Source organism: Equus quagga, chromosome 20, assembly GCF_021613505.1.
Source record: "Equus quagga isolate Etosha38 chromosome 20, UCLA_HA_Equagga_1.0, whole genome shotgun sequence".
Taxonomy (NCBI): Eukaryota; Metazoa; Chordata; class Mammalia; order Perissodactyla; family Equidae; genus Equus; species Equus quagga.
The window spans coordinates 33,006,784-33,034,080 of NC_060286.1; the positions used below are offsets into that span (position 1 = coordinate 33,006,784).

At 52.5% G+C, this 27,297-nt stretch overlaps 2 protein-coding genes across 6 annotated transcripts in view; both read right to left on the reverse strand.

Moving 5' to 3' along the window:
* Nucleotides 1–888, reverse strand: part of GPR68 (G protein-coupled receptor 68) — a 28,711-nt gene extending 27,823 nt beyond the window's left edge. For 2 of the 3 annotated variants that reach the window (XM_046646996.1, XM_046646998.1), the window contains exon 1: nucleotides 487–888. The gene's annotated coding sequence lies outside the window, so the exon portion shown is untranslated. The remainder of the gene's footprint in view (nucleotides 1–486) is intronic. The other variant, XM_046647000.1, reaches the window with a different exon arrangement.
* A 3,557-nt stretch (nucleotides 889–4,445) lies between these two features.
* CCDC88C (coiled-coil domain containing 88C) overlaps nucleotides 4,446–27,297 on the reverse strand; it is a 131,715-nt gene continuing 108,863 nt past the window's right edge. For all 3 annotated transcript variants that reach the window (XM_046647299.1, XM_046647300.1, XM_046647301.1), the window contains 8 exons: nucleotides 26,435–26,580; nucleotides 23,373–23,462; nucleotides 21,759–21,997; nucleotides 16,670–16,858; nucleotides 14,258–14,326; nucleotides 11,741–11,809; nucleotides 10,637–10,926; nucleotides 4,446–6,768 (listed from right to left, as the gene is read on the reverse strand). In XM_046647299.1, the coding sequence (XP_046503255.1) occupies nucleotides 5,752–6,768; nucleotides 10,637–10,926; nucleotides 11,741–11,809; nucleotides 14,258–14,326; nucleotides 16,670–16,858; nucleotides 21,759–21,997; nucleotides 23,373–23,462; nucleotides 26,435–26,580 (2,109 nt within the window). In that variant the 3' untranslated portion in view covers nucleotides 4,446–5,751. The remainder of the gene's footprint in view (nucleotides 6,769–10,636; nucleotides 10,927–11,740; nucleotides 11,810–14,257; nucleotides 14,327–16,669; nucleotides 16,859–21,758; nucleotides 21,998–23,372; nucleotides 23,463–26,434; nucleotides 26,581–27,297) is intronic.

A 27,297-nucleotide genomic window follows, 5' to 3' on the forward strand; every position in this document is an offset into this window, starting at 1 on the left:
TCCAGTAGCTACTAGTTTGCTCCGCCCCTCCCAGGAAAGCGTGCAGCCGGGGACTGGTCCTTGGACGCCTCCCCCGTGTTCTTCCCTGGGCCGCAGCTGCGGTTATGCAGGGTCAGGGCAGGTCCTCAGGGCACCGGGACGGTGTTGGACTTTTGACATCTGCCCCACCCCAGGGACCCTGGGCAGGGCAGTTCCCTCTGGCCTTCTGTGCTTTCAAACGCCACCCTGCTGACACACCCTCTGGGTAGCAGGTCCCTGGGCCCCCAAAGCACGATCAATCTGGACCCTGGAATGCCAGGGAGCTGCTTCCCAGACCTCCTCCTCCTCCGCTCCCCTCAAAGGCCTTTATCGGGAGACTGGATTTTGAATTTTCCGCCCCAGGAGATGCCGGGGAGCCGGCCTTGCGGAAGGTCGGTGGTCCCCTTGGGCCGGTCCCCGGCCGCTGTCATCCCAGCGCCGCCTGCCCGCTGTCCCGGGCGCACTCACCTCTCTCAGGTCCGGGCGCAGGAAGCCGGGCCGCGGCTCGGCGCCCCCTCCGGCTGAGCCCGGCCGCCCGCGGGGGGGAGGGAGGCGCGCGGCGGCGGCGGGGCCCGGGCGGGCGCGGTGCGGGCCCTGCGCCGCGGGGAGGGGGGAGGGGGCGGAGGCTCCCGGGCGCGGGCCGCAGAGCCGCCCCAGGGCCCCGGGGAGGTGCGGCTTCCAGACGGCCCGGTCGGGCCATGGCTCTGCCGTGGGGACACGGAGGGGCCCAGAGGTTTCCTCCCCACCGTTTTGGGGGGAAGGGAGATGGGGAGCAGGTGGCTGGTTTTGCGTCTGCTAGTTCTCAGACTGCGTGCGCGTGTGACTCGGTGAATTCACCTCAGTGGGCTGGGCCCAAAAGCCAGAGCTTGGGAAGAGGCGGAGATTTCTGATCCCTGCCAGGACCCCCACCCCTCCCCAGGCACGTGCCAGGCCTGCCAGGAGCCGGCCGCCTCCCCACCCCCACCCCCGCCTGACTTCACGTTGTCCACTCTGCCCATAGGAGACCACTGCCCCACCCTACACATGGAAAGGTGATGGGGTTTCCTCGGGCCCTCCCTTTGGTCTGTCAGCCCCCCCAGGGCCACTCTTTCTGTTCTAGCCCCTGGAGAAGGGCAAGGAGGGAGGATGCAAGGAGAGAGAGGACACAGCCCAAGTGGCCTGTGTGGGAAGAACCCTGGGTCTACATATACCAACATCGGCTGGGACCTCAGCTCTATAAAGCTCTTCTCTGCACGGGTTCCTCCTTCTTTGGCCACTTCTTCTCAATTGTTCTCTCTTCCTTTTCAGCCCATCCCTAAAAGGTGGTGCTCCCACTGGTGTGCTGGTGCCAGCGGGCACTGGCTTGTGAGAGCAGATGGGTGAATTTCTAGGAGTTTTGCAAGCTAGTCGTTAAACACAGCCATCATTAAAAATTAGTTTACATAAACCTGTGAATAATTTATATTAAAAACAAAGGTGATAAATACTCAAAACTTGCCTCTTTCTAATTATTTTAGTTACCTTTGCCCTTGAGGTTTATTTACACCTATTGTATCTGTGTGGCAGTGATGTTATATAATAGGGTGCAACTGCATCTCTCTTCCCACCTCTGGGGTTAGTGACACCACGCTGGCGGCCTGAAATCGACCAGGGTATTTACACCACAGAAACTAGCAAACCTTACCAACCTGGGCTTGATTTTTCTTCAGCATGTAGTGTCTCCAGACTTAATTAAGAAAGTGATGTAGAAAATGTTAATGGTGCAGATTAAACTTAAATGTGTCTCGGGTGAATATTATGTAAACTATATCTCTATTTTTTTTTTTTAACAAGTGCTGTGTCTGAACTGATGATTGGATAAAGAAGTTGTGGTATATTTATACAATGGAATACTACTCAGCCATAAAAAAGGACAAAGTTGTCCCATTCACAACAACATGGATGGACCTTGAGAGTATTATGTTGAGTGAAATAAGCCAGACAGAGAAAGACGAACTCGGCATGACTCCACTCATAGGTGTAGTGAACGTATGGACAAAGAGAACTGATCGGTGGTTGCCAGGGGAAAGGGGTGTGGGGGGAGGGCACTAGGGGTGAAGTGGTGTACCTACAACATGACTAACAATAATGTACAACTGTAATTTCACAAGGATGTTAACTTTTATAACCTTAATAAAAAAATTAAATTATATAAAAAAAAAGTGCTGTGTCTGTAAACATTACAATGCAAACAGCACAAGAAATTGAGGAAATTTGGCCAGCATTCAGAAACGACCACCTGACTGAGCAGCCACTCACATCATCAACGAACGAGTGACGTTCTGACATCCATCATCAGCTCCTTTCACGTTCATCTTACTTGTTAACATAAAAGAAATTATCAACCAACGTTCATGTTGGAACTACACTCATTCCTCAGTTGCAAGCATAGGTTGGCTATAAAGACACAAGTTTGGCAAAAATAAATGACAGCCTTCTAAGAGAATCAATTGGTTGTATGGATTTTACAATAGAAAGTATTACATATTTTATTATTTGTAACTTATGTTATCCATACTTTATATCAGTAAAACTTTATTATACATATTCCATCCCCTCCCCTCCCCCTGGTTGGTTGATAAACTGGCTGGATGTTTAACGTTGGCTGGATGCTTCCCAAGGTTTGTCCTATGCTTTCTAATTTTCTCTTTAATGTTCTGCCCAGGGTGAGCCTCTCTTGTCCCACAGGTGATCCCAAATCTCTCCCGAGCAGCCCTCACTCCTGAGCTGTGGGCATGAATATCCAGCGGCTGCTTGGGTATCTCCCAGACACCAGGTCACACATCTCCCAGGCCAGTGCAGAGAGGGTGGAGCCCTGGAGCTCAGGAGGGACATGATCTGGGACGCCCCCTCAGCAACAGGACCCCGGGGTACTGCTCAGGATAGGACATGGGGAGGAGGGGGGGATGTTGCACATATAAGGGGTTGGGGGAGGATGGTGAACTGTGGGTTGAGTTGGAGGTGTCTTTGGGACATCCAAGCTGGAAAGACAGATCTGGAAGTTCTGGGAAGAGGCTGGGGCTAGATGTATTTGGAGCCTTCTGGGAACACACTGTAATTAAAGTTGTGGATGTGTATGAGCTCGTCTGGAACAAGAGGAGGAAGTGATAAGAGGGCTGGTGAGCCACGCAGAGAGGACCTAGTCCGCAAGGGGATGGGTGTGGCCAGTGTGGAGGCAGACGCAGGGGAATGTTTGAAAAGAAAGGTCACCTGGGGCCATGAGGGCTGAGTAGTTGTCTGAGGCAGGCAGACTGGTTGGCAGGCTACTTCCAAAACCCAGGGCTCTGTGTGTGTGTGTGTGTGTCTGGTTGGCAGGCTACTTCCAAAACCCAGGGCTGTGTGTGTGTGTGTGTGACTGATTGGCAGGCTACTTCCAAAACCCAGGGCCAGGTGTGTGTGTGTGTGTGTGTGTGCGCGCGCGTGCGTGACACCTAGGAGGGAAACAGGTGGCCAAGGTGAGGGGGGCCAGATTCCAGACACGTTCTCAGGTCAAGGATGTGACCTGTAAAATGTGGGATGTGCAGAGATGGGGGGCTCAAGCCCGCATCACAGGCTTCTGTGATTGTGAGACAGCGCTGTCCTTGGATGAGCTGGGGAGCCTGGAGGAAGCCTGCAGTAAGCCTGCAGTCAAGGCACCGGGGTCTGACGGGCAGCTGTGACTTCAGGCCTGAAGCTCAGGAGTGGTCAGCGCTGAAGGGGTGCACGCAGGGAGGGGCAGCCTGGAAGCTGGAGCCTAGGACTTGGCACACAGGAAGCTTTCAATGACCGCTTGTGGAAGGACTGAGTGAATGAATGAAGAGCTGCCCCAGAGGGAAGGGAATCATGAGACAAGAGGCTGAGAGTTCAGTTCAGCTCAAACCATTGTGGATGGCAGCTCCCGCTGAGGGGTCGGATACGACAGATGGCAGAGCCTCGGGAAAGGACTGGCGAGGAGGCAAGAGGAGCCTCTTTTAAAAAAGAAGTCTGATGAGTAAGGAGGCCCTGAGGCAGCTGGACAGAGAAGCATTAGAAGAAAGATTTTGTCGTGTGTGGAAATTTATATGCCTCCCTCTCTCCCTCCCTCCCTTCCTTCTGATCTGTGGCCTGAGATCTAAATTCCAGGTCTGGCACTTGCTAGTTGAGGAGCCTTGGGAAAATACAAAGGACCACTTTAAGCCAAGCTCCTGTCATGATATGAATCCCAACTCAAAATGGGATTCAACTTATACTAACTTAAAACACATGCAAGTCTGGAGCAAAGTTGTTGTAACCAGGAACCTGGCTCTCACATTCTCTGACATAGTGGCACAGGGAGCTGTGGGTGCCAACGGCCGGGGATGACTCTTTGGGGCGCTGAAGCAGGGAGCCTCGAGATCCCCCTGACGGCCTACTCAAGGCTGCCAATAACGTGCACTGAGGAAAACTAGGACTCGCTTCGACTCCACTTCACTTTATTACAATCCCGTCCTTGTGTTCCAGAATGAATGGCTATTTAATACACAGCTCACAGCACGGCTAAAATTGATCTTGTTAACATTCCCATTTCTTTCTCGGTATATTAAATCAAAAGGAGAAGAAATCTTAAAAAACCAAAATCACCAGGTTTAGTACATCCCAGGAAGAGCACCTTTCCTAGAGAGCAGGAAACCAAGTGTCAGGAACGTGACCAAACACAAAAGCAGCAGGTGCGGTTCCTGACGGCAGAGAACGAGTCCCGGCGGAACATAAATAGATCCCTCTCAAAGGACGCAGACTTCACACGAGTGTGGACATAACATGTGTAATATATTAAAAGAAATTTGGTTTCTACTGCAAGAAGTTATTCAGAAATAATAACATCTCATCGGAGATGGGAGAAGTCGGGGTGCAGCGGCCACATGAGAATCAGGCCCGCACCTCACTCTCGCACACGCCTCCCCTCTGTACACTATGTACACTTGCCGGGAGGGGGCACGGGCTTCTCTCTGCCCCATCCCCCCAGGCCCGGCAGATCCAGTGTTTGCACAGAAGTGAACCAGGGAAGGCAGGTCCCCGTGTGGCCCTGGAGCCCAGTGTGCAGAGCCCAGGAGCCACACACGGGGGAGGAAAAAGCCCGGGGCCACCTGCCACCTGCCTGGAAGGCCACCCTGGCCCTGGGGTGAAGGGAAGTGCTTGGGACCCCAGGAACGGCACAGCAACGCTCCTGGTTTTCTGGTTTTTAACAGCTATCTGACCCTGGGGTCCACCCAAGGCCCCCAAGATCTCTGTAGTTTGGCCAGTCTGGGCTTCTCCCAGGGTCAAATGGCTTTGGGGAGAGGGAGTAGAGTTTCCAGACCCACTAGGGGTCAGCCCTGTGTGTGTGTGCTTGCACACGTGTGCACACACGCAGGCTTTAGTGGAGGTCAACAAGTTGCAACAAGTGTTCTATAGGGGCACGCGCAAATAGTGTCTGCTTTGGGGTACATCAGTTCTGTCACTGCATTCTGACTGTCCCCACGCCAAAGTGGATTTGTTCAAAAGATATCAGTCGCTGGAGGCTACAGATACGGAAGACACGTTCCACACCTGGGCGTGTAATCCTCTTAAGGCTTGGCACAGTGTTCTCGTTAACAAAACAAACAGGAGAGGTGCATGGGAACCTCTTTGCTCATCCTAAAACCCTTTCCTGGCACCACAGGCAGACAGGAGAAAAGGCCACCAAAATGAGGAGGCGCATCAGGAGTTTGAAGATTCAGGAGGGGCTGGCCCAGGAGACAGTCACACGCAGCCGTACTCGTACCACACCGTCTGCTGGTCCCCACCTGGCTCTGGGGACGCCGGTGTGCTCTTTGAGCCGCTCCCACGACCGAAGTCCTCAGGGCCCCGGTTGGCGTGGGGGGCCACATCGGGAGACCTGCCCGGGCTCTTGGCAGGGAGCCCCTCACCGTGACCCTGCCCTGGGACCCTGTCACCCTCTGAGAGGCTGAGCCCCACCCGGACAGGGGCCACGGCGGCCACCTCCCCCGAGTATGGGGGAGTCTGGGTCTTAGTCCTGGCGGCCGGGGCCGCAGCGGATGAGAAGCGCTGCAGCTGGGAATTGCTTCCGCAGCCACCGCCACCTCCAGCGGCAAGGGCAGGGACCGTGGCTGACTGCTGTAGGGGGGCCAGCCTCTCCTCCTTTGGGGGAGCCAGTGAGAAGCGTCTCATGTCCAGTGGCCGGCTCCGGGGACCTGGGCCCTGACAGGAGCCACCAGCCTTTCCCACAAGTGGGGTCCGCTCCCGGGCCAGGCTGTGGCAGCTGGGGGGTGTGGGGCTTTGCAGGGTGTGGCTGCCCGTTTCTCTGCCCCCCGAAGCCTCAGGACCCCCAGGCTTCTGAGGGGACTCCTGTTTGCAGGCCTCTGGCCCACTGGCCCGGAGAAGGTCAGCTGAGGCCAGGCTGAAGGCCCGGCTCAGGGACGCGCTCCGGCTGGCAGGCGTGTGGGAAGTCGGGGGCATTGTGGCCTGCCGGGGTCTGCCCAGAGACAGGCTCTGAGGAGGCTGGGCCTGCCTCGGGAGGGCACTGGGTGGGGCCTCGGCCTCAGCAGCTCTGAAGTTTGACTTCACACACTGCCCAGGCTTCAGCACCTTCCCCTCGGAGGCGTTGATGGCCATCTTGATGGTGGGGGCCACAAAGCTGGTGGGCATCTTGGCTCCTTCTTTCCTGGTAGGTGGTCCTGACTGGCCTCCGATGGCCGGGAGCTCAGTGGCCTTTCTGAAGTAGTCACTTAGCAGCTCATCCCGGCAACCAGGAGTGTCCTACAGAGAAGAGAGGAGGGACTGAGAGCCAGGTGGGTCCGGGGAGTCCTCCTCCCACCCAGGATGTCTGTCCCCTGTGCAGCCCCTATGGCCAGCACCGGTTTCCCACTCCTGCTCGGCCTCTGCAAGGCATAATGTCGCCCCACGACACATACCACCCCTGGTCAGGACAGTGGGGGGCAACATGCGGGTCATCAGGGAGAGAACGCCAGACGCCACACAGGCAGCCCCCTAACTTTGCAAGAAAACAGATCCAGAGGAGACAATGACTTCCCACAAAGCTCCTCCACTTTACGGAAGCTTTCAGCCCTGACCACAGCCAACTGTTTCTGTGTCGCACTTTCCCACCAAGCAGAACAAGAGGCAGAATGCTGACTAGTCGGACCGAACCTCCTTTCCCTTGTCCGTCCACCATACTCAGCCATATCACAAGCAAGGGCTTTATCGGGGCCACGGAGAGGAAGAGAAATGAGACCAGCTTCTGAAAAGCCAGAACCAAGCGCACTCAGGACCCTCTGTGCCACTCAGATCTTTCTCCTGATGGAGAAAGGGAAGAAGCAAACACAACGGGGGCGGGGACCAGACAGGTGGACGCCCAGGAGAACAGCGAGGCTGCAGGGGACTGGAATACACCTGGTGGCCCAGCCCACCAGACTGTCCCCTCAAGCAGCTGCCCTAGCCAGGCTGAGCTTTCCCTGGCCAGGGCACCTGTGTCCTTTGCCACCACCCTGGGGGCAGGGAGAGCCACCAGAAGCCGAGGTCTATGGCCTGCTTGGATAACTTCTGCCTTCTGCCAGCACCTCACAGCCCGGGAAGCCAGGCAGAGGTTTCTCTGGAGGCTGCCGGAGACCACAAAAAGGAAAGGAAGTGGGGGCTGGCCCCGTGGCCGAGTGGTTAAGTTCGCGCGCTCCGCTGCAGGCGGCCCAGTGTTTTGTTAGTTCGAATCCTGGGCGCGGACATGGCACTGCTCATCAGACCACGCTGAGGCAGCGTCCCACATGCCACAACTAGAAGAACCCACAACGAAGAATACACAACTATGTACCGGGGGGCTTTGGGGAGAAAAAGGAAAAAATAAAATCTTTGGAAAAAAAAAGGAAAGGAAGTGGGTTCACGGGGGAGATGAGAGTCAGGGCCTGAGAGCTGATGCACTTGGACCCCCACCCGCTGTGACCTGTCGGGGGTCAGTCTGCAGGACGGGTCAGCAGCTCAGGAGCCGTCTGCACCTGCCATCAACTCCTGGCCTGTGAAAACAGCTGGATGCTCTCCTTGACAGAGACGTGACCTGCTGTTTCATGCTAGTTTGAAGCCACAGGTCTTGGGTGGGTGTGACATAAGACCTTCGGTCATTAATATCCACAGGAACCCTTACTGAGGGCTTCCCATGTGCCAGGCACTGTGGCAGCAACCACAGATGTAATCACACACACACACACAAACACCCCACCTAAACCTCATTTGATTGTTAAGCAATCTTGCAAGGTTGTGTGAGGTTGTATTAAAACTACCTCTACAGGGCTGGCCCTGGGGTATAGTGGTTAAGTTCGGTGTGCTCTGCTTTGGCAGCCCGGGTTTGTGGGTTCAGATCCCGGGTGTGGACCTGCACCACTTGTCAGCCATGCTGTGGCAGTGACCCACATATAAAATAGAGGAAGACTGGTACCGATGTTAGCTTGGGGTGAATCTTCCTCGGCAAAAAACAAAAACACCCCAGCTTTCCTAGGTAAGGAAATTGAGGTCATAGAGGTTGAACAGGTCCTATTTCTAGAGAGTGGTAGATTGAGGAATAAAACCCACAGCTGTCTGACCCTGGAGCCGTTTTCCACACCACCTGGCTCCTTTCTGCACACTTCTGAGTCTCTGACACCCACCTTCAGGAGCCACCCTCCCTGCCACCCAGGGAACCCATCCTGTGACCCCCTCCCAGCATTGTCAACACTCAGGGAGTGGACACATGGGGGCGGTGGGGGGCCATGTGACTTCTCCAGGCCTGCTCGGGGGAGGGTGGGAGATGGCACTGTGTGGGGTTAGCGGGGTGGGCACCCTGGGCTGACAGAGAGGTGCGGTGGCTTTCAGGGGCTGAGCATCAGCTTCCAACAGAAATTGCTGCAGCGAGACAATTTTGGTCTTGTGGAGGCTGAAAAGGGACAGGTAATGATACGGAGCGTGAAGAATGGTGACTACGATGACAGGTTTGAGCTGGGCAGGGAGGGGCCCTGCCCCTTGCTCAGGCCTTGTCCCCCAAGATCTGCAAAGGGAAAGGAAGCCCACTGTGACAGGCATAGAACCAGAAAAGGACTGAGAAGGAAAGCCTTCCAATTGCAGGCACCCTGACTTCTGGACCGTTCTCACTTATTCCATCAGATCGTGCCTCTCGGTGTGTGACGCCTGCACATGCTGACAGCAAGGGCATCATCTGGGAACTCAGTAGAGATGAACATTCTCAGGGAGCCCCCCTCAAACCCACTGAGTCAGAAACTCCGGGGTCCGGCCTGTGTCCTGGCAAGCCCGCCAGGTGAGTGAGGCACGCTGGCATCTGAGGACCAGCGCGTCAGGCCACAAACTTCTTGAGGGCAGGGCTTCATCTTTCTCAGCTCAGTTTCTCCAGCTCCCAACACACAGTAAGGTGCTTGGGAGACAAATACAAACGAAGGGAGGGCGGGGACCGTGTTTTTATTTCCTTTTGGTGCCAACTCCAAGACCAGGCACCTAGCAAGGATGCGACACAAACCTGGCGACTCACTGGTTTGCTTTTTCTCAAGAGCAGGCACCATGCCTTCTGCAACACACAGCAGGTGTTCAATTAATACCCACTGAACCAATGTGCTGTATTCTGTGTGTCATGGTGGGCTAGGAATGTGGGTCAGAGTTTCCCATATGGCTAGAGAAAGTTCAACCGTGTTTATTTAAGGGGAATGAGACGGAATCAAAGCATTAAAAATCCTTACACAGTCTCAACGGCAAGACGGTGTCCTTGACCTGCTCCAGAACCCAACAGCGGATACGAATGAATTCAGACAGTGCGTAAAAGGCGCACAGCCAGCTTCAGAAAAGCTAAACTGAGACACTGGAAAGGTGACAGAGGACGGGACCCCAAGACAGGTGACGTCGGGGGGTTAGAGCTCAGAACAAGGTCAGCCGATCAGAGCTGTGGGCCGACTCAGGCTGCTGCACGTTCTTGTGTGGCCTGTGGGCTAAGAATAATTCTTACGTTTTTAAACGACCGAAAAACATTTTTTAAAAAGAATAACCTTTTGTGACGTGACAATGGTACGAAATTCGAATGTCAGTGTCCACAGGAAAGTTCTATTGGAACAGTCACGTCTGCTCACTGACAGAGGGTCTGAGTCCACTTTCCCACTAAAACGGCAGAGCTGAGTAGCTGCGACAGCAGTTGCAGTCATGCAGCCCTGAAAGCCTGAAATATTTACTATCTGGTCCTTTCCAGAAAAAATTTGCGACCTCTGCAGATGAAGGCTCAGGGTAAGGGGATATTCCGAGCTCTGCCACGAAACCTAGTGTGAGATCCCAACCCTGCAAGTTGGGTGCTGGCCACACTGTCTCTGGAGAAACGCCCAGTGCTGCTTCTCCACCACCCCCACCCTCCATGTCGGCAACAAATTTCCGCCCGCTTGCTTCACAGATGGAGAAAACAGCCTCCGAGGTCTGGGCTGGCCGCCAGCACCTGATAGTTTGCTGGCTACTGGCTATGCTCCCCCATGCAAGCCAGCTCTGCACCTAGGCCACGCCACGCCCACCTCCATCCTTTTCTGTGACTTTGCTGCCACGGCCCCTGCCTACAGTCCTGGTGCGGGGGGAGAGAGAGAGAGGGAAGAGGCCCACCACATCTGAGCCCTGGGCCACTCACGGGGGTGGGGGAGCTCCGGTTGCTCTCCTCTAGGAACTCCTCCAGGGTGACCATCTCGCTGCTCGGGGAGGCGGAGCAGGGCCGTGCTCCGGCATGCGGCTGGGCCACGCCCCTCTTCTGGATGCCCTCCTGTGCGAGAGGCCCGTTCCGGGGTGGGGGGTACTCATGGCGGCCGAGGGCAGTGCGTCCCGGGGCGCTGGCATCCTGTGGCTGAGTAGCTGTGTCCCTGCTGGGGATCAGGTCTTCACTGCTGAAGCTCTCGGACCTGCCGTGGAGCTGGTCGGAGGAACCTGGGTGTCGCAGGGCCGACACAGAGGAGCACACATCAGTCCCCACCCCCCGCTCACCTGCTCCAGGGCTCTGCACTGCCCTGCACTGACCGCAGAGAGAACCCTGGCTGACAACACAGGGCGCGCTTCTCCCAGGCGGGATTCTGGATATTAACGGCATTTTGGAATACTTCAGAATTGCACTTTGGCATTTAAAAAAAAGAACTAGAGGTAAAAGTGGAAATCTTCTGCTAAACCTAAATTATTAACAGCTGTAAGGCACACACGTTAGCGCTCATCCATTCATGTATTCAAGGTCTCTCTAGCACCTGCCACATGCTAGGTGTTCTTCTAGGGGCCGGTGTGTAGACGCTAAGAAGAAAAAATCTTCGGAAGAGTTTACGGTCTTGGGACAGCACGCACACGCTTCTCAAGTGCACAGGAAGCATTCATTAAATAGACAGGCCATATTCTGCCCCGTAAAACAAACTTAGAAACATTCAAAAGAATCAAAGTCATCCACTATGTTCTCTGACCACAACGGAATGGAACTCCTGTTACTGCCCCCATTCCAAAGACGAGGGATCTTGGATTCAGAGGATGGGTGCCTCACCCAGCGCCCAGAGCTGGTCAGTGCGGGTGAAGGGGGGCGAACACAAATCCCTCCAAACTCGCAAGCCTGAGCCTGAAACCGCGTGCTGCGGGCTCGGAACGCAAACGGACAACACGCTGGGGGCTCTTGTGAACTGTATTTTTTAAATTATAAAAGTAATATGAGCCCAGAGCCAAAGATCTAACTACACTGAAAAGTGCCCAGAAGGAAAGGCCCACTTACCTTTGAGGTTAAGAGGGGAGCTGTCACTGGACGCATTTCTGCTGCTCTCCAAGCTCCCCGGCCGGGACGCTGAAAGAACACGACCACATTTAACCTGAAGGGCCGAGGACCTGGGACACCCCGGACGAGCGCATCTAATCTGAGACAAATCATGTAACCGGGTAACCCTGTGCCCAAGGCAAGGCGAAGGCCCTGAGGAAGGGCGGACTTGCGATTCTCTACACGCTCCCACGAGGATGCCAGGCTCCACCAGCTCAGTGCAGGCGTAGCACACAGCAGGCTGCCCCGAGATAACCATCTGTGTTAGCTATTTCTATCAGGTCTAGGGCCGGGGCTTAAAACAATTTTGTTAATGAAAGAAATGTCATGCAGAACTCCAGTACAGAAAGCAGACAAGAAAAGGGTGGCTCTTGGTCAGCCAGTGGTTGGGGCGGGGCTGCCCACACCTATTACTACATAGAACTTTCTGGAACTTGCAAAAACCCCCTGCCTAGACCACATCAGTGCAAGCTGACGAGGGTGGGAGGGAGGAAACAGCAGTGTGTGCCACACGTGTACGAGGGAGCAGGTGCAGCTTCACTCTGGTGAGCTGTGGGAGGGCGTGTGGGGACCCTCAGGAGGAAAGGCAACACGCGCTCTTCCTGGTTGTTTGCTGTCCTGCAGCTTCTGTGCTTGCTCATCTCGAATTTACATCCGCCCCAAAGGGAAACATCGACCTTCAGGGTGACAAGCGCTGGAGGAAACGAGTCCTCCCAGCCTCGGTGTGTGTGGCCTGAGGGTGTCTGCGGCCACTCTCGGATCAGACGGTGAGCACTGGCTGCAGGACTGGGGGCCCCACCCCTGCAAAAGGCAGGCCGTCCCTGCAAGGCCTGCAGACCCACCTCTGCTGGTCCACGCTTCCAGCAGCGCTCAGCATCACGGCCCTCACCAGCCTCCCCGTCTCAGTGTTTGTCCTGCTGCACCATGAACCCCCGAGGGACAGGGACTGTGTCTGTCATCTCTGCATCCCCCCAGCACACAGCTGGTGTGGAGCTGAACGGCACTGAGGACTGGAGACACACTGGGAGACGCTCTGCTCCTCCCCCCTCCCCCCAGGAAAGTCTGTCTTGATTTACTGGGTCTATAGGGCAGCCCGTTCCCAAGACCTGGTATGCTGCAAATAGCAGGCATCTGGAAAAGACCTGTTAGCAAACGGGGGCTGGGGACGGGCCAACAAACACTTGGTTTTCGTAAACAGTGTAAAAGCAGAATGAATCCCCTCTTTGAGATGGGAAAATTTGAAATAAAAAACACATCTCTCTCTCTCTAAAAAAAAATAAGGGGCCAGCCTAGGGTCATGGTGGTTAAGTTCACGTGCTCTGCTCTGGTGGCCGGGGGTTCACAGGTTTGGATTCTGGGTGTGGAGCTAGCACTGCTCATCAAGCCACACTGTAGCGACATCCCACATAAAGTAGAGGAAGATTGGCACAGATGTTAGCTCAGGGCCAATCTTCTTCACCAAAAAAAACTTCCACTAAAAGAAAATTGTGATACAAATCAATGGGATCCCAAAGCAGGTTTATTCAAGTCCTGCATTGAAAACCCCTTTGTCTTCTTTTTTCTGATAAGAGAAGCTTGAGGAATCAGGATATTTAGGAAGAAAATCTCTTTGGTCAGCTGACTTAAGCATAAATCTGGCCGCTCAGTGACTTACCAATGCGCAGCAGACGCCTCCTGCTGCGTTATCCTTCACTCCCTCGTGCCAATCTGTTTCACCACAGAGCCTGCCTTTACTCATGGAAATTGTAAATGTCTGCATTTGTGTGAATGGACGTAGCATCATGAGACTTTTTAAGACACTGGACAGGGTAGGAGACAATGCTGGCTCCTACACTGACTGCTGATGCTTCAGAAGTAAACTGAATTTGACGGAAACTTTCTGAGTTTGTTTTTTTTTTTTAAAAGAATTATCTTCCCATCCTTCTAGCATTTTTGTTTCTGAAAAACTACAAAAACCCAAAGCAGCTTTTAATTTTTGAGAAGCCTGGTATAATTCACTGTTTCCCTTCTACAGAAATTGACACCATGCCTAACTCAAATGGCAAGTGTTTTTAACAATTGCCAGGACTAAATACAGTTTGGCACTACTCTGGGCAACTAAAATCCAAGTGAGGACAGTGAGAGACCTTCCCGCAATCAATGCTCCCTGTGTGGGTCACCAAAACATCCAGGCAAACCTGTGGGGTGCTTTAAAGCAAGGGGAATCAGAGCCTGTAGAAGTAGGATGCTTGATAGGTAGTGACTTCCCTATCACTGGAGGTATGTAAGCAGAAGCTACATGCTGAGACACCTGGGGAGGGCAAGGAAGGTGGCTGGAGGAGCTGTGGGCGCCCCCATGTTCACTTCAACATAACCACTCCACTTTCACCTGTTCTGTGTGTTGGATTTCCACACAGGACTCAGATTGAAGGAAAGGTACCGTGCACAAAAACAAGTCTGAGACCCCACACCCAAGGGCACAATGCACTGACCACTTACCGTACTGCCTGTGGTTGGTGAACTCGAGCTCCAGGGACGGCTCGCAGAGGCTGTCATCCGAGTTGTAGCCTACCAGGAAAACAAGGCTGGTGAGTTAGGGGTTCCAGACACCCATAGGGAAACCTGGGCCCTCTGCCAGACGGCTACTTCTGACCCTTGCCCGGCACCTGCGCCATGGCAGTGTCCAGCTTCGGGGGTGAGGGAGGGGCATGGGGACAGTGCCCTGAGGGTCTGCCTCTACCATCCCTCCCTGTTTCTCCTGCTGGAACAGCGCTCACATTCCCGACTCCTATCGATTCAACTTTGAATCCCACTTCTGCCTGTGCAGTCACTGAGACTCAAGACTACAGCTGTGTTCTGGCCTAAGGATAATGCAGCAAACAGAGCTGAATATTTAGTACCCCGGGGAGCCCCTTCCAAGCTCAAGGGCCGGCCGCACTAAAAGCAAAGGGCCGTGAAGCAATTCTCTCCCAGGGGCCGCGCTGTCTTCAGGAGGCGGGAGGAAGGAAAAGGGGAGAACGCACCAGCTGAGCGGCGATGGTGAGCCCCAGGAGACTACAGTGCGCACCAGCAGCTCCTAACCAGGAACGGACCTGAGAATCCGCGCGCCACCGGTCAACCGCCCCCTCCCTGAGAAAGAGGGACTGGGAAACGCCCTGTGCCTGAAGCCTGCTGCTTCCCCTCTTACAGCAGGCTCTGCGTCCCCTCCAAAACGACAAGAGGGTTTCCATTCTGAAGACATACATCCACTGGCAATGAATGCCCCGAGCATGAGAACTGGGGTCCTGGGAACTCGCCGTGAACAGTGCTGGGTTTGCAGTGGTGACACACCCTCAGGCAGGCTCTGCAGGAGTACAAGCCGCCAGTGATGTTTCTAGGCTTGGGCTCTGGCTCAGTGACGCAAGCCAGGCTGAAACAACCCATGGGTTAGCCTAGGGGGTCGGGCCTTGAACCACACAGGCTGTTGGAAGTTTGAGAAGAGATGGTGCTCCCAGCTCCTTCCCGAGACCAGGCAGAGCTTCTGCACCCCAAAGCCTGGGAGCCTGGGGGAGACTGCTGACTGCCTACAACGAACACCCTTGCCATGCTGGGCTGAGCATGCCTGTCCCAGCCAGCACATGGCTCAATTCCTGACATCCAACAGTAAGTGACTGCCACTTTCAGTGTCTGGCCAGGAGGGGAGAAGGACCACCTGGCTGCCCTGTGCCCACTCAACTCATCTTTTCCCCAGGGTGTTTCCTGCTTGTAAGTAACTGGGACAAGTCATGAAGCTAACCCAGGCACACGATGAGGACAGGGACCCTGTCTTTGCTTTGTTTTGTTTGTCAAATCAAGGTTATTTAGGTATGCCCATGGTTTCAAGAGCTGAGTGGGTGGTATTATGAAAAATAACCCATTCCCATTCTCTCCAATTTCTAACACCCCCAAAGGCGATTGCTTTCAGCTCTTTCCACTGCTTCTCTGGATCTTTTTGTATCTCTAAATCATAAGCAGAACGTCTTTTTTAGTTTTAAATTCTATCTTTTCTCTTCTGTTTGCATGTTTTAAATTTCCAAGTGTTCTCCCCCTCACTGCTCCTTTTTACAGCACCCTGTTCTTGTTTCATGGTACAACAGCTTTTCGCTCATCCTTGACTATATTAACGATGGGCATTTTAAAGCTGTCATCTGTTCAAAGCTTAGCGTCTGTCTGCTCTGTTGCCCCTCCCACTGCTCCTGGTCTCTGTCTGCTGTTGGAGGCTCTCCTCAGGTGTCCGGGGACCCCTGAACTTCCACGGGCTTCCTCTGGCAGGATCTGACTGAGCCGTTCTGCTGGGAATTTCTCAAGCTAATCTTATGGCGTGAATATCTTAATCTTGAGTCTAAAGTGTGAACATGCATGGTTACTGGCATCCTGGGAGACATTCAGTTTGTGGACCCCTCACTGAATCCCCTGTTTTTCAGTTTAGGACACCTGCCCTTCACTCTACCACTGCCCTCTAGGTCAGAGACCCCCTCAAGTATCCTCTCTCGAGAATAAACCCCAGACTTCTACAAAGTGGGGTGAGGGAAGGTGCCTACTTTTAGCCCCAACTCTGGTTCTCAGCTGCACCTTCACTTCCCCCTGGAGCTACCTGGTGCCACATTCCTGAACGGTGGTGGCGGCGGCACTGGGTTCTGGGGCTTTCCCATTAGCAGCTTAGGATTGGGCCTCCAGATGGGCAAGCTCCCCGCCCAAAGTCACCCAGCCGGCAGGCAGAGCTGAGGTCTGTACCTGCATCTGCAGGATGCCAAAGGTTGCCCACAGCTTGACCACTCTGCTCATACCTCTCAGCCCAAGAGACCCCTCCTGCCTCTGAGAGCCCAGGGTCTTCAGGAGGACCCTGGGCCCCAGATGCTCATCCCCCTTGGCTCTGGAGGGGCGGTGACTCACCTTTGGTACGGCCTGGGTGCCGGGAGATGGGGGTGGAGCTGGAAGGGGTTGTAGTGATAGCTGAGGTTGAACAGGTCCGGGAGCCCAGCTCCAAGGGCCAGGGCTTCAGGGTCAGGTCAGCGGACGCATCCGTGCGGTCAAGGCTGCCACCGTGCGGGGACCCTCGCTTTGGTTTTGGGTCCCCAGGGCCTGGGGCAGAGAAGGACATTGAGAAATGGGGCTGTGCAATCCTGTGCCAAGGCTGGGCTACCACACTGAGGCCTAGAAGCAGGGGCAGCAAGGCACACGGACCACGGGACAAAAGCTGGGCGGCCGCGCCTCCCGGGCTGTGGTTGAAAGAGGAGGGGCCCTGGTGGCAGGCCGGTGTCGGAGGCCCGGTGAGGCTGGCCCTGGCTCTAATGATGGGTCACACTGTGAGCCCTAAAAGGCTGGGAGAAAATAAAGGGAGAACCCAAGAGGACAAACAAAACGTTGGTCACTGTCCAACATAGTAACTACAGGGCACACTAGCTGTCTGTGCAACACTGTCTCTAACTCCAATCCCTGATTTAAAAAGATCCTCACAGATGTCTGCTCAGGATTACCCTGGACCTGCAGCCGAGGCCCTGAAGGTCTGGGATGTGCAGCCTCCAACTGGCTTCACTTATGATTCGAGGAAGAGGGTTAACCAGCGCCCTAACACTAACTTCAGAAGCCTCATCACACGGTGAGGCTGACGGCAAGAATAACTTTTACCTCATAGCTTGTGTTTTTCCACAATCTCTAAATTTTCTACCAGGAACATATACTTTTGTCAAAATTAAATAGAATCCTACATAAAAACATTAAAAAAAGACCAAAACCCTAACTCCAACTACCTAGTAGGAAAAGGGATGGGCTCTCCAAATACAGGATAAACACTAACGCGGCTGGAATTCCTAACAGCATTAGGGCAGTGCTGTTGTGCACAGCGTCCCGCTCCAGGCTCCCCGAGGCTGTGGACGTGGAGACTTCAGCCCTTCTCCACGCTCTCCCACGGACCTGCCCCACCTGCCCCCGCAGCCACTCAAAGTCTGGACTCACTGTGAAGTTCTAGGTGCCCAAATCTTACGACTTGAAATCAAGGGAAAATTTGGATTTTGAAAGATAACCTTGATGAGAAGCAAGACTCAAGTCTGGTGGAATGAACTGGGACAGGCATCCAACAGGTGGAGTTAAAATGAGCAGCAGAGGGGAGGCGGAGATGAGCAAACAGTTAGCACGGACGGCAGAGGAACAGCACGATCCCAACAGCATGCTCTGAAGACAGAGGCCCGGAGGCCCAGGGTGCCTGAAGCGCGTGCACGAGATGAGGTCGGCGCCACGTCAGCCGACTTCAACATTGCCGGAGTTCTGGATTAATTTCTACAGTTACCTTGTTTTTATGGTGATACTGGTTTTCCATTTACAGTACTGACAATAATCTTTCCTTTTAAAATAAATTTAAGTGGAAATGGTGAGTCAATTCAAGAGAAAATATGTAAGTAATCATACAGGTGATATAAAGATATGGCAAACATCATGAAGATGGTACACGAATGACTGGAGAGAGAAAATACGGCAGTAGCTAAAGGCCTCTAGCGACCCGCCCTGGGTGTCACCGTGTGCTGACGTTCTCTTTGTCCACTACTGTATTAACGGCAGCATCCGAGAGGTCAGAGACCTACAGCACAGCCACAAAACTTCATTCTGGGCTGAACTCTGGCTCAGCAACATTGATTCATTTATTCAAAATGCTTGAACGGAGCAATAAATCCTTCCAGACACAGAACACATCTAGAAAGGGCCTTATTAGCAAAAGCCAACAATTCAGTGCTCTGACAAAGAAAGAGGAGAAAAGGGCAGCAGTTTTAAATTTAGCTGCTAAAAAATAAGTCTTAAAAAAAACCCAATCTCACTTGAGAGGCCGTATATTGTAGGCAGCGAAGCGACAACGGACCAGTTCGGCTTTACACACGGGCATGACATAAGCCTGCAGGTGCGAGAGGGCGGGCAGCACACGGCCCCTGGACTTACTTAGCACGGACATCCTGGCCCAAGGACCTGTGCATGGATGTCCCGAGGCTCCCCTAATACTGTGCTGCGCTGGAGAAACGGGTCCAGAGGGTGTGACAACTCATCTTCTCTTTTGAAATGAGAATCCACGCTGGCTACTTTAAGCTTGGCTTGGAGGTGGGGTCGGGAGAAGGGTCCGCTACAGTGCATCTGGCCTTTAGGTACTGTTTTTGGTTTGTCTGAGTTTCAGAAATGAAGGAGGACACAGGATGAAGACACATGGTAAAGGGAAAGGACTAGAAGTCTCCAATCTCTGAGAAAGGGACAGGCTCGTTAGGAGAGGATGGGATGTCAGAGGAAGACCAGAACCGCAGGCGTTTAGAGAGAGCCGGGTGGGCCGTTGGAGACTTGTCTTTGTCCTTGCTTTTGCTTCTCAAAAAGGGACTCTTTTTGCGCTGAGTTGCTAAATTGTTATCACCCGGATAACCCAAAAGAGGAAGGAAAAAAAAAAAACAACAACAAATAAATGAAATGAATAACAACAAATGACTCTAAATCAGCTACACGCACTTAGGGAATCAGAATCCTGTCCAGCCCGGGAAGGATGGAAACAATACCCAGGACAAGGCCGGAATCAAGACTCGGTGAATCATTTATGCTCAGACTCAATTTAATTAATTTAGCGGCATCTTAGTGTCAGTGCTTTACTTACTCAGCTTGTGAGGAGAATTATCTATGGCTCAAGGAGCCAACGGCTTGGACTGTTTTTCAATTTAAATGTGTTGAATTATTAAGTGAAAATGTTTATTAATTTAGGACCCGGCTTTTCTTACTCATCCATTTTAATGACAGGCTCCCTGACAATTTGGCTCCCACACTCCTCCTCCTCCTGGTTCTAGGACCTTGGAAATACTTAATGACGTGTTTCTGGCCGGCTGTAATGAAATGGTCTCCCTGAAGTATTTGCCAATAATATTTGTACATCTAAAATAACCTCTTTTGGCAGGATGAGTTTAAAAATAATGAAAATGCCTCTTTTTCATACCAAAAACCCCTCAACACCAAGAATTACATCCTTTAGACTTCCTACGCATCCTCTACTACAATCCTACACTTCACGGCCTTCAAATTAGAAAGCCTTATCAGAGCAGATAATTGGTCTAACTTGCTGAATGTGTCAAACATTAAGCTAGACGATTTATCCAATTTCGGATTGAGGATTAAAGCTGAGACCAGAACCTCGGTTATTCCTTCCTCCACAGCGCCACCTGGTGGCCGTCACTCACACCACAGAATAAGGGACCAACTTAAATTCAAGGCAGACCTGTGCTGGGATCTCAGTTGTACTACTTAACGTATCAGCAAGCGCTGAATCTTGTTGAACCTCACTTTCTCAGCTCTAAAGGGGATAATTATCACTTCACAGGATAGTTAGGACTAAATGAGACAGATAAACCATGTAAATTAGTTAAAAGGGTGCTGAGCTAAGAGAGCCCGTCCAACACGTGGCTGCTGTTATTAATAATTATCACTGATGTGCTCATTCACGGGTTGGTGCGACAGTCTGGACCAGTAAATCATTTTTTTCCTCTGAAACGTCTTCCCAACTCAATTAGGCTGCTTATAGTTAATTAAAAAAAGTGAACGTAAAGAATAATTCAAGTTGAGGTGATAAATGTTAAAAAATTTAAATAGCCGATATGAAAACCCGAGGCAAGAGAAGCCCTCCAGGGAAACGCAAATGCTAAACTTCATCATCGTTTACCTGCACGAGGCTTTTCCCTAACTTCATTCCCCATAAAGAATAGGAATGCAACCATGCCTCCCCGAAAATGTGTGCTCGTGACCATATTTCTTTTATGCATTTGAAATGACAATGACAGGATTTGAAGTGGTGAATGTCACCCCTGAAAGGCTTGTCACAAGTCACACTCAGAGGGTGGCTCTGTCACTGGCCCTTAGTGCTGTAATGTCAGCCCCCGAGAACACATGGGTCTCAGGTATAAGTGATCTTCAGAAAGTCCTGGCGTCCTTCATAAAAATTTAAATTACTCAGGGTGCAGGTTTGGCATAAGCAATCCATAAGCAGTATTTTAAAAGTAAATTTGAAAATTTAACGACATTTAAGGCATCTGCTGTGTTTAATCGATTCTAAGATGCACATTTCCCCCCATACCTTAACATCTCTGAAATCAGGACGCAGCTTTCACGATGTCTTACAGTGACCGTTGGCTGGGTGGCAACTGTGACAAAATTGTCCCTGTCACACCAATTTATTCTGCTCATATTTTCCTTTTGTGTGTGTACACAAAAACCTAATTCGGTCTTTTAGAAGAGCTCTTCAACAAGAGGCTAATCACAGTTCCACGGGGTGCACACTGCATCATTTGGCTGCCAGTGTTTTTTCCCTAGTGAAACGTGAAGCAATTGTGCATCTTATATTGACAGCCTCTTAGATTCCATGAAATACACCACATACAACTAGAAATCCATTTCAGAACCTCGGGCAAACCCCAAACGACAGCCCTAAGTGAAAAGGTACACTGTGCCCTGTGGTGGGAGGACCTCAGTCCAGATCAGGTGGGAGAAGAAAACCTGAGCTGCCTTTCAAAGTGATCAAAAGACGAGAGCCACACAAGACTTGCTGAGGATCCTGCGTACGCACAGGATGTATAAAAACACCAGGATCTCCCTATAGAAAGAGCTTACCCTACATCTTTGACACATACAAGGAAACCCCAAAACATACGCTACTGAGCTTGTCTCTATGGTGCCTACGTGGCTATCAGCTTTGGATATTTGAGTCCCAACCACATCTACGTGATGAGCGATGACTGTCGTCGTAAAATAACAAAATAGTTATGGGATGAAGCTGCCACAACACTGACTTGGATGTCTATTTTCTACTTGGTTATTAACACACCTAAGGAGACAGATGTGCACGTATGCAGTACACCCTCACGCCCTACAAACACATGTGCACATCCACACCCCGTCGCATCCTACCCAGTCCAACGGGGGAGTCCTTGAGATCGTCCCCTCCACACCCTGACTGCGGCCAGGCCGGCCCCCCTACCTTTCCCCACGGGCCCGTTGTGGGGGTCACGCTCTTCTGCACCATTTGAGCCTGATGGGGTGGTCTCGGGGTTCTCTGACTGCGATCTGAGAGGCTGAGAAGCAGACGGTGAGGCCGGGTCTGGGGACTCCGACGGCCAGGGAGGGCCATCTGTGGTTGACCTCAGTCGTTCTCTGGAACCCTCTTTCTTTGGTTTGATAAGCTTGACTAAGGCTTTGGCTCCAATCCAGTGGTTTTTCCTAGTGAGACGGAGATTTTTAGGACACAACCAACCCTCACTGCCCCCTCCAGCAGGTCACTGGGTGCCCTAACGTGGCCTGAGGTTGCCATCACCAGCCTGGGAAGCTGGCCATTAACTTGGGGTTCAGAATGATGGTACTCTCCACAACCCCCATGATCACTGCAATGGGGGCTCAGGAGGTGGAAGATAATTCTCAGTTACACACAGGCCGAGGGATGGCAGAAGGGTGCATCGTGGCAGAAACGCACACTAGTCTCTCAGGAAAACAGCTTCCAATAGGCCCGTTAACTCTTGATTATCTTTGAGAAATAAAGGAGGTGGTACAGAGCTAATCGGAGCTGTGTTCGTGGGCAATTTTTCTGTCAAAATGCCACTTTCGGGAACAGTCACTGACCTCCTCCTGTTCTGCTAAAGTGAATAAGTGCGTAAGCTGGCATTCGTTGACTACAGCCTGGCGCTGAGGAATCGGGCAAGGGGAGGGGAGCAGGGGAGAGTGAGTCATCTGAATTAAAAACGGTGAATTTAGAAGGTAAGTGATGAAGCTGTAGTGAACTGGCAAAGGGAGGCATTCCAACGTAGCGAGGAGACCAGCCCGGGTTTGAACCCTGGCCCTGCCACTGCACAGCACTGCGTTTCCACCCATCCCTCCCTTTCCTCACCCGGCCTCAATCTCTCTGTAACAGAAGGCAGAGGCGGAGGTTCTGAGATTCTGTGGTTCTGGGATTTCCACAGAGAGGCCTTGAAGGATTCATGGTGATTTTGACTTTGGGGCTGGGCTAGAACAGGACAACCTGAAGGGCCAGTGCCTGGGCTCAGAGGAAGCCCTGTTGGACAGATGCCGGTTGTCTCTGGGGACAGCCAGCCCCACGACCCAGGGCTGCTGCTCTCTGGGGAAGGGAAGGAGTCTGTGAACCCGCCCCAGGGTCCCGTGAATCCAGAGCGATTTGTGTAAGGCCAAAAGGTTCCTGTGTTTGAAAACAGTGGGTCCAGGCGTCCTACCCAAAACAGGAACGTGGCTTTCTACGTCCTGTTAAATCCTGAGACAAAACCTGACAAGGCAACCCTTCCATCCTGCTTTAATGGCTCCAAAACCACGACTCTCTGCCCCTTAAAGGGTTCGCGGCTCATTTAGGCCTTGGTGTCATGGGGTCAGCTGTTACCTGCCCTCCCTCCCAGGAGGGGCTGGAGTACGGAGGGTGGGGCTTAAAGAAATTCTAAACTCTTTTTGCTGTGGGAGATGACCTCCCAGGTAGTGGAGGATACGGGCCCTACAAGCTGGGCACTGCTCTGGAAGGCTACAGATTTCCCTCCATTCCTGAAAAAGGAAGCTTTTCTGTTCTGTGTTTATGCCCCTGAAACTTAAATCAACTCACTTCTTTGGAGCAGGATCGTAGAACTTGTACTGATCCATGATTTTTTCTTCCAGTTTTTCCTTTTGTCTCCGTAAGGCATTTAATTTGTCTCTGTGAACAGAGCGGAAAGAAAAACAATCCAGTTTTAAATAAAACAAGTGAATTGACTCATCAGCCCAGCCTGGGACCCGGCCCAGGGGATACAGGCATTTTTCTGGGATTCAGACGTCACATGCTCATGATGAGCATGATCACTGAGTTGGGAATATGTGAATGGAAGCATCCAGCACGGCTCCAGAAAGGTTCAATACCTCGAGGAGACTTACGAAAGATCCCGGATCTTCTGTAAGGGAGCAAAGCCCTGACCACCTGGGAACTCAAGCCGGGAAACTCCAAGGACTTTCCAGTCAGGTCATTCAGGACACGGCGCACTTGGGGTCAGACACTAGCACTTAGGCTAGCTCCTGGGGTGCTCAATGACAATATCTTTGGTCGGGGGGAGAGGTCTGCCCTCAGGGAGTTGGGTGGGCACCAAGGTTGAAAAACATCAGTTCAGCAAAGTCAGACCTCTGACCTTGACCCATTCCAAGGTCGAATTTCTGATAACACTTCCACAGGAACAAACTCAAAAGCTTTCAGGGGACAGCCAAGAGATAAGGAGCAAGTGGGCTTGGAAAGACCAGAGGGAGTAGTGGGGACTGTGGCAAGGTCGAATACATGGTGCCAGTTCCAGCAGATGGCTGCCACATGGGAGGGAATGCAGACCCGGTGGGGGCAGATCTTCCGATTTTTCCAGAGAAGCCAGAAACCTGGGCTACGAAGTGAAATCTCCTGATTTCTAAATGTCGGAAACCACTTCACATTTTCCGTGTATTTCACAAATACACAGAAAGGACCAAACAGAAACCTCTTGAACCTTGGGGCTGCCCGAAGTGCGGCACCTCTGCTGACGGGGAGATTCTGGCCTTCCTGATACGAAGGGTGTGTTTTTATCTCAGGGCATCATGGGGGTGGTGCACGTGGTAGACTCTATACAACGTGCCGTCAGGGCCACCAGACTCCTGTCCTGCACCCACCTCTTGCCACCTGTGTGGCCTTGACAGCCCAGACTCCTGGATTCCTTGTATGAAAATGACACCTCTGGACGAGAGGCAATTGTTCAGGCTCCTTCAGGTGTGAAGCTGCTGCAGCTCCACCCAAACCGAGGACTTTCCCAAGAGTTCCCCATGAAGTGAGCACCTCATAAAAAGCGACAGCTTCACGAAATACTGGGGCCCCACCACCAGCCTTGCTCTGCTCCTGGCTCCCCTGGCTTGACATCTGTGTTGTTACTCTGTGCTCACAGCTGTGCTGCTGGGCCTCACGCTTCGTGGTTGTGTTTGGCCCCATAGATGCACACACTCATGGAGTGCAGGCGCCGCACCCCTCCCAGCACCTGGTGCTCCACTCGGAGCCGGCTCCGGGAAGCTTGCCAACTCCCTGGCCTTCTGCAGACACTCTCTAATGCAAAACCATCATCCAATCACTCCCCAACCCCCAGGTGCCAGGCTCCTACTCGTCTAGTTAGCACCTGCCCAACCTCTACTGGCAATTTTTATCAGCTGGATTGCAGAAGGCCAACTTGGAGCAATGGTCATTTCTAGCCCCAAATGACAGCGTGGTTTTCAATGTAAACCATCCTTCGGTGGGTGGAGAGCCAACTCTAGACGAGCAGATGGAGCTGGGAGGAGAACAAAGGAGCACTGTTACATCGGAGAAAGCCAGGACAGTACACCGGCGTCTGCTGTGTCCACGGCCCTCTGCCAGCGGGTTTCCTCTTCCCCAGCCTGGCCAGCCACTCCTGGTCACGTGGAAGGACAGTCCAACCAGCACAGCGCGGAGTGGTGAAAACCACTCTGGATCCACGAGATGCACGTTGGATTACTCGACTTCCAAACCACGAAGTTTCCAGCACCACGGCTCTTCCTCCGGACCTCTATGTCTGGCAGCTTCCTAGGCCTCAAACACTTCCCAGTGAACCCAAACTTGTTAGCCGAGCATGGAAGCCTTCCACACTGAGCGCCGGCCTCCTTCTCCGGCCTTCTCTCCTGACACTCCCTGCACACTGCCTGCACCCAGACCACTGCCGTGCTCCACCGCACGTCCCTCCACCTGGCCTGCCTTCTCCCCATCCCGTGTCTGCTCAGAACCCCAACTCCCACCACTACGCTTCCTTCCACACCTCCGTGTGGCTCCTGAACATCTGTCTGGTATGGACACAGCTGTGCTCCACATCCCACCAGCCCTATTCTAGTTCCTGGCCACCAGGGGACTGGTTCTGTGCACCTCCCAGGGCCTACGCTGAAGCCAGCACTCCATAAATACCAGCTGAGGGAGGACAAGTGTCACATCAATAACCCACTCCCCAGGTGATCCAGGGGAGAACAGACACAGGAGATAGAAAGAGATAGGTTACAGCACCTATGCTCAGTCTTTGATTTGAATTCTTTCCCTAAGACACTTCTCATTAGCACTATCATATTTTTAGAAGTGAACTTAATTCTTTTGTTTTTTTTAAAGATTGGCACCTGAGCTAACAACTATTGCCAATCTTCTTTTTTTCCCCCTCTGCTTTTCTTCCCCCAATCCCCCCAGTACAGAGTTGTATATTTTAGTTGTGGGTCCTCTTAGTTGTGGCATGGGGGACACCGCCTCAGTATAGCCTGATGAGAGGTGCCATGTCCACGCCTAGGATCCGAACTGGCAAAACCCTGGGCCACCAAAGGTGGAGCACGCACACCTAACCACTTGGCCACAGGGCCGGCCCCCAGAATTCTAAAATTCTAAAAGCAGATTAAGCAGCTTCTGTCAGTGGGCAGTGCCTTTGCAAAGCAAGCAAAAACTAACCACTACCACCTGCGGAAATCTAGAACCATTCCAGGGAAACCAAGAGAAGGATGAGCTGGTAGGATGGTCTGTCCCCTTGCCCTCAGGACGCCAATGGGCCCAGGGACAGTTCTTTGCCCAGAACATCACCGGTCTTGGTGTGGGGTGGGGAAGCCAGGACCCCTCTGTCTACAGGCATCACCCCCACACCCCCTTACATGTACTGCTTCTGCTCCTCGTGGTACTGCTCCTTGCTCTCCATGTTCTGCTCGAGAAGCATCTGGTTCTGTTGGCTCAACAGCTGGATCTGGCTCAGGAGGTGATGATTTTCTTCCTCCAAGTTCCCCTTGAGACGGGCGAGCAGCTAAAACACAGATCAACAACGTCTCAGACTGCGACCCCATGGTTCCACTGCTGGGACTCTAGCTTCTAAAAGAAGGGAAAGGCCACGTGCACAAAGATGTCTATCTCAGTATTAGCTACACTTGGAAGGCCCAATACAGCCCGTAACACGGAAACAGCTGAGTTCCCTCTGCACCTGCCCTGTCCAATCCGGCAGCCACTGGCAACATGTGGCTGCCGAGCACTTAAAATCCAGCTACTCCAAACTGAGATGTGCTACGAGTGCAAAACACACAACAGATCTGAAGATCTTACTGTAAGAAAAAAAATATGAAATACCTCATTAATAAGTTTTTTGGGGTTACATGTTGAAATGGCAATATTTTAAATATACTGCCTGAATAAAATAAATTAATCCCATCTGTTTCTTTTTTAATGTGGCTACTGGAAAATTTTACATTATGATTGTGGCTTGCGTTGTATTTCTATTTTTTTTTTTTTAAAGATTTTTTATTTTTTCCTTTTTCTCCCCAAAGCCCCCTGGTACATAGTTGTATATTCTTCATTGTGGGTCCTTCTAGTTGTGGCATGTGGGACGCTGCCTCAACGTGGTTTGATGAGCAGTGCCATGTCCGCGCCCAGGATTCGAACCAAGGAAACACTGGGCCACCTGCAGCGGAGTGCGCGAACTTAACCACTCGGCCACGGGGCCAGCCCCCGTTGTATTTCTATTCAACAG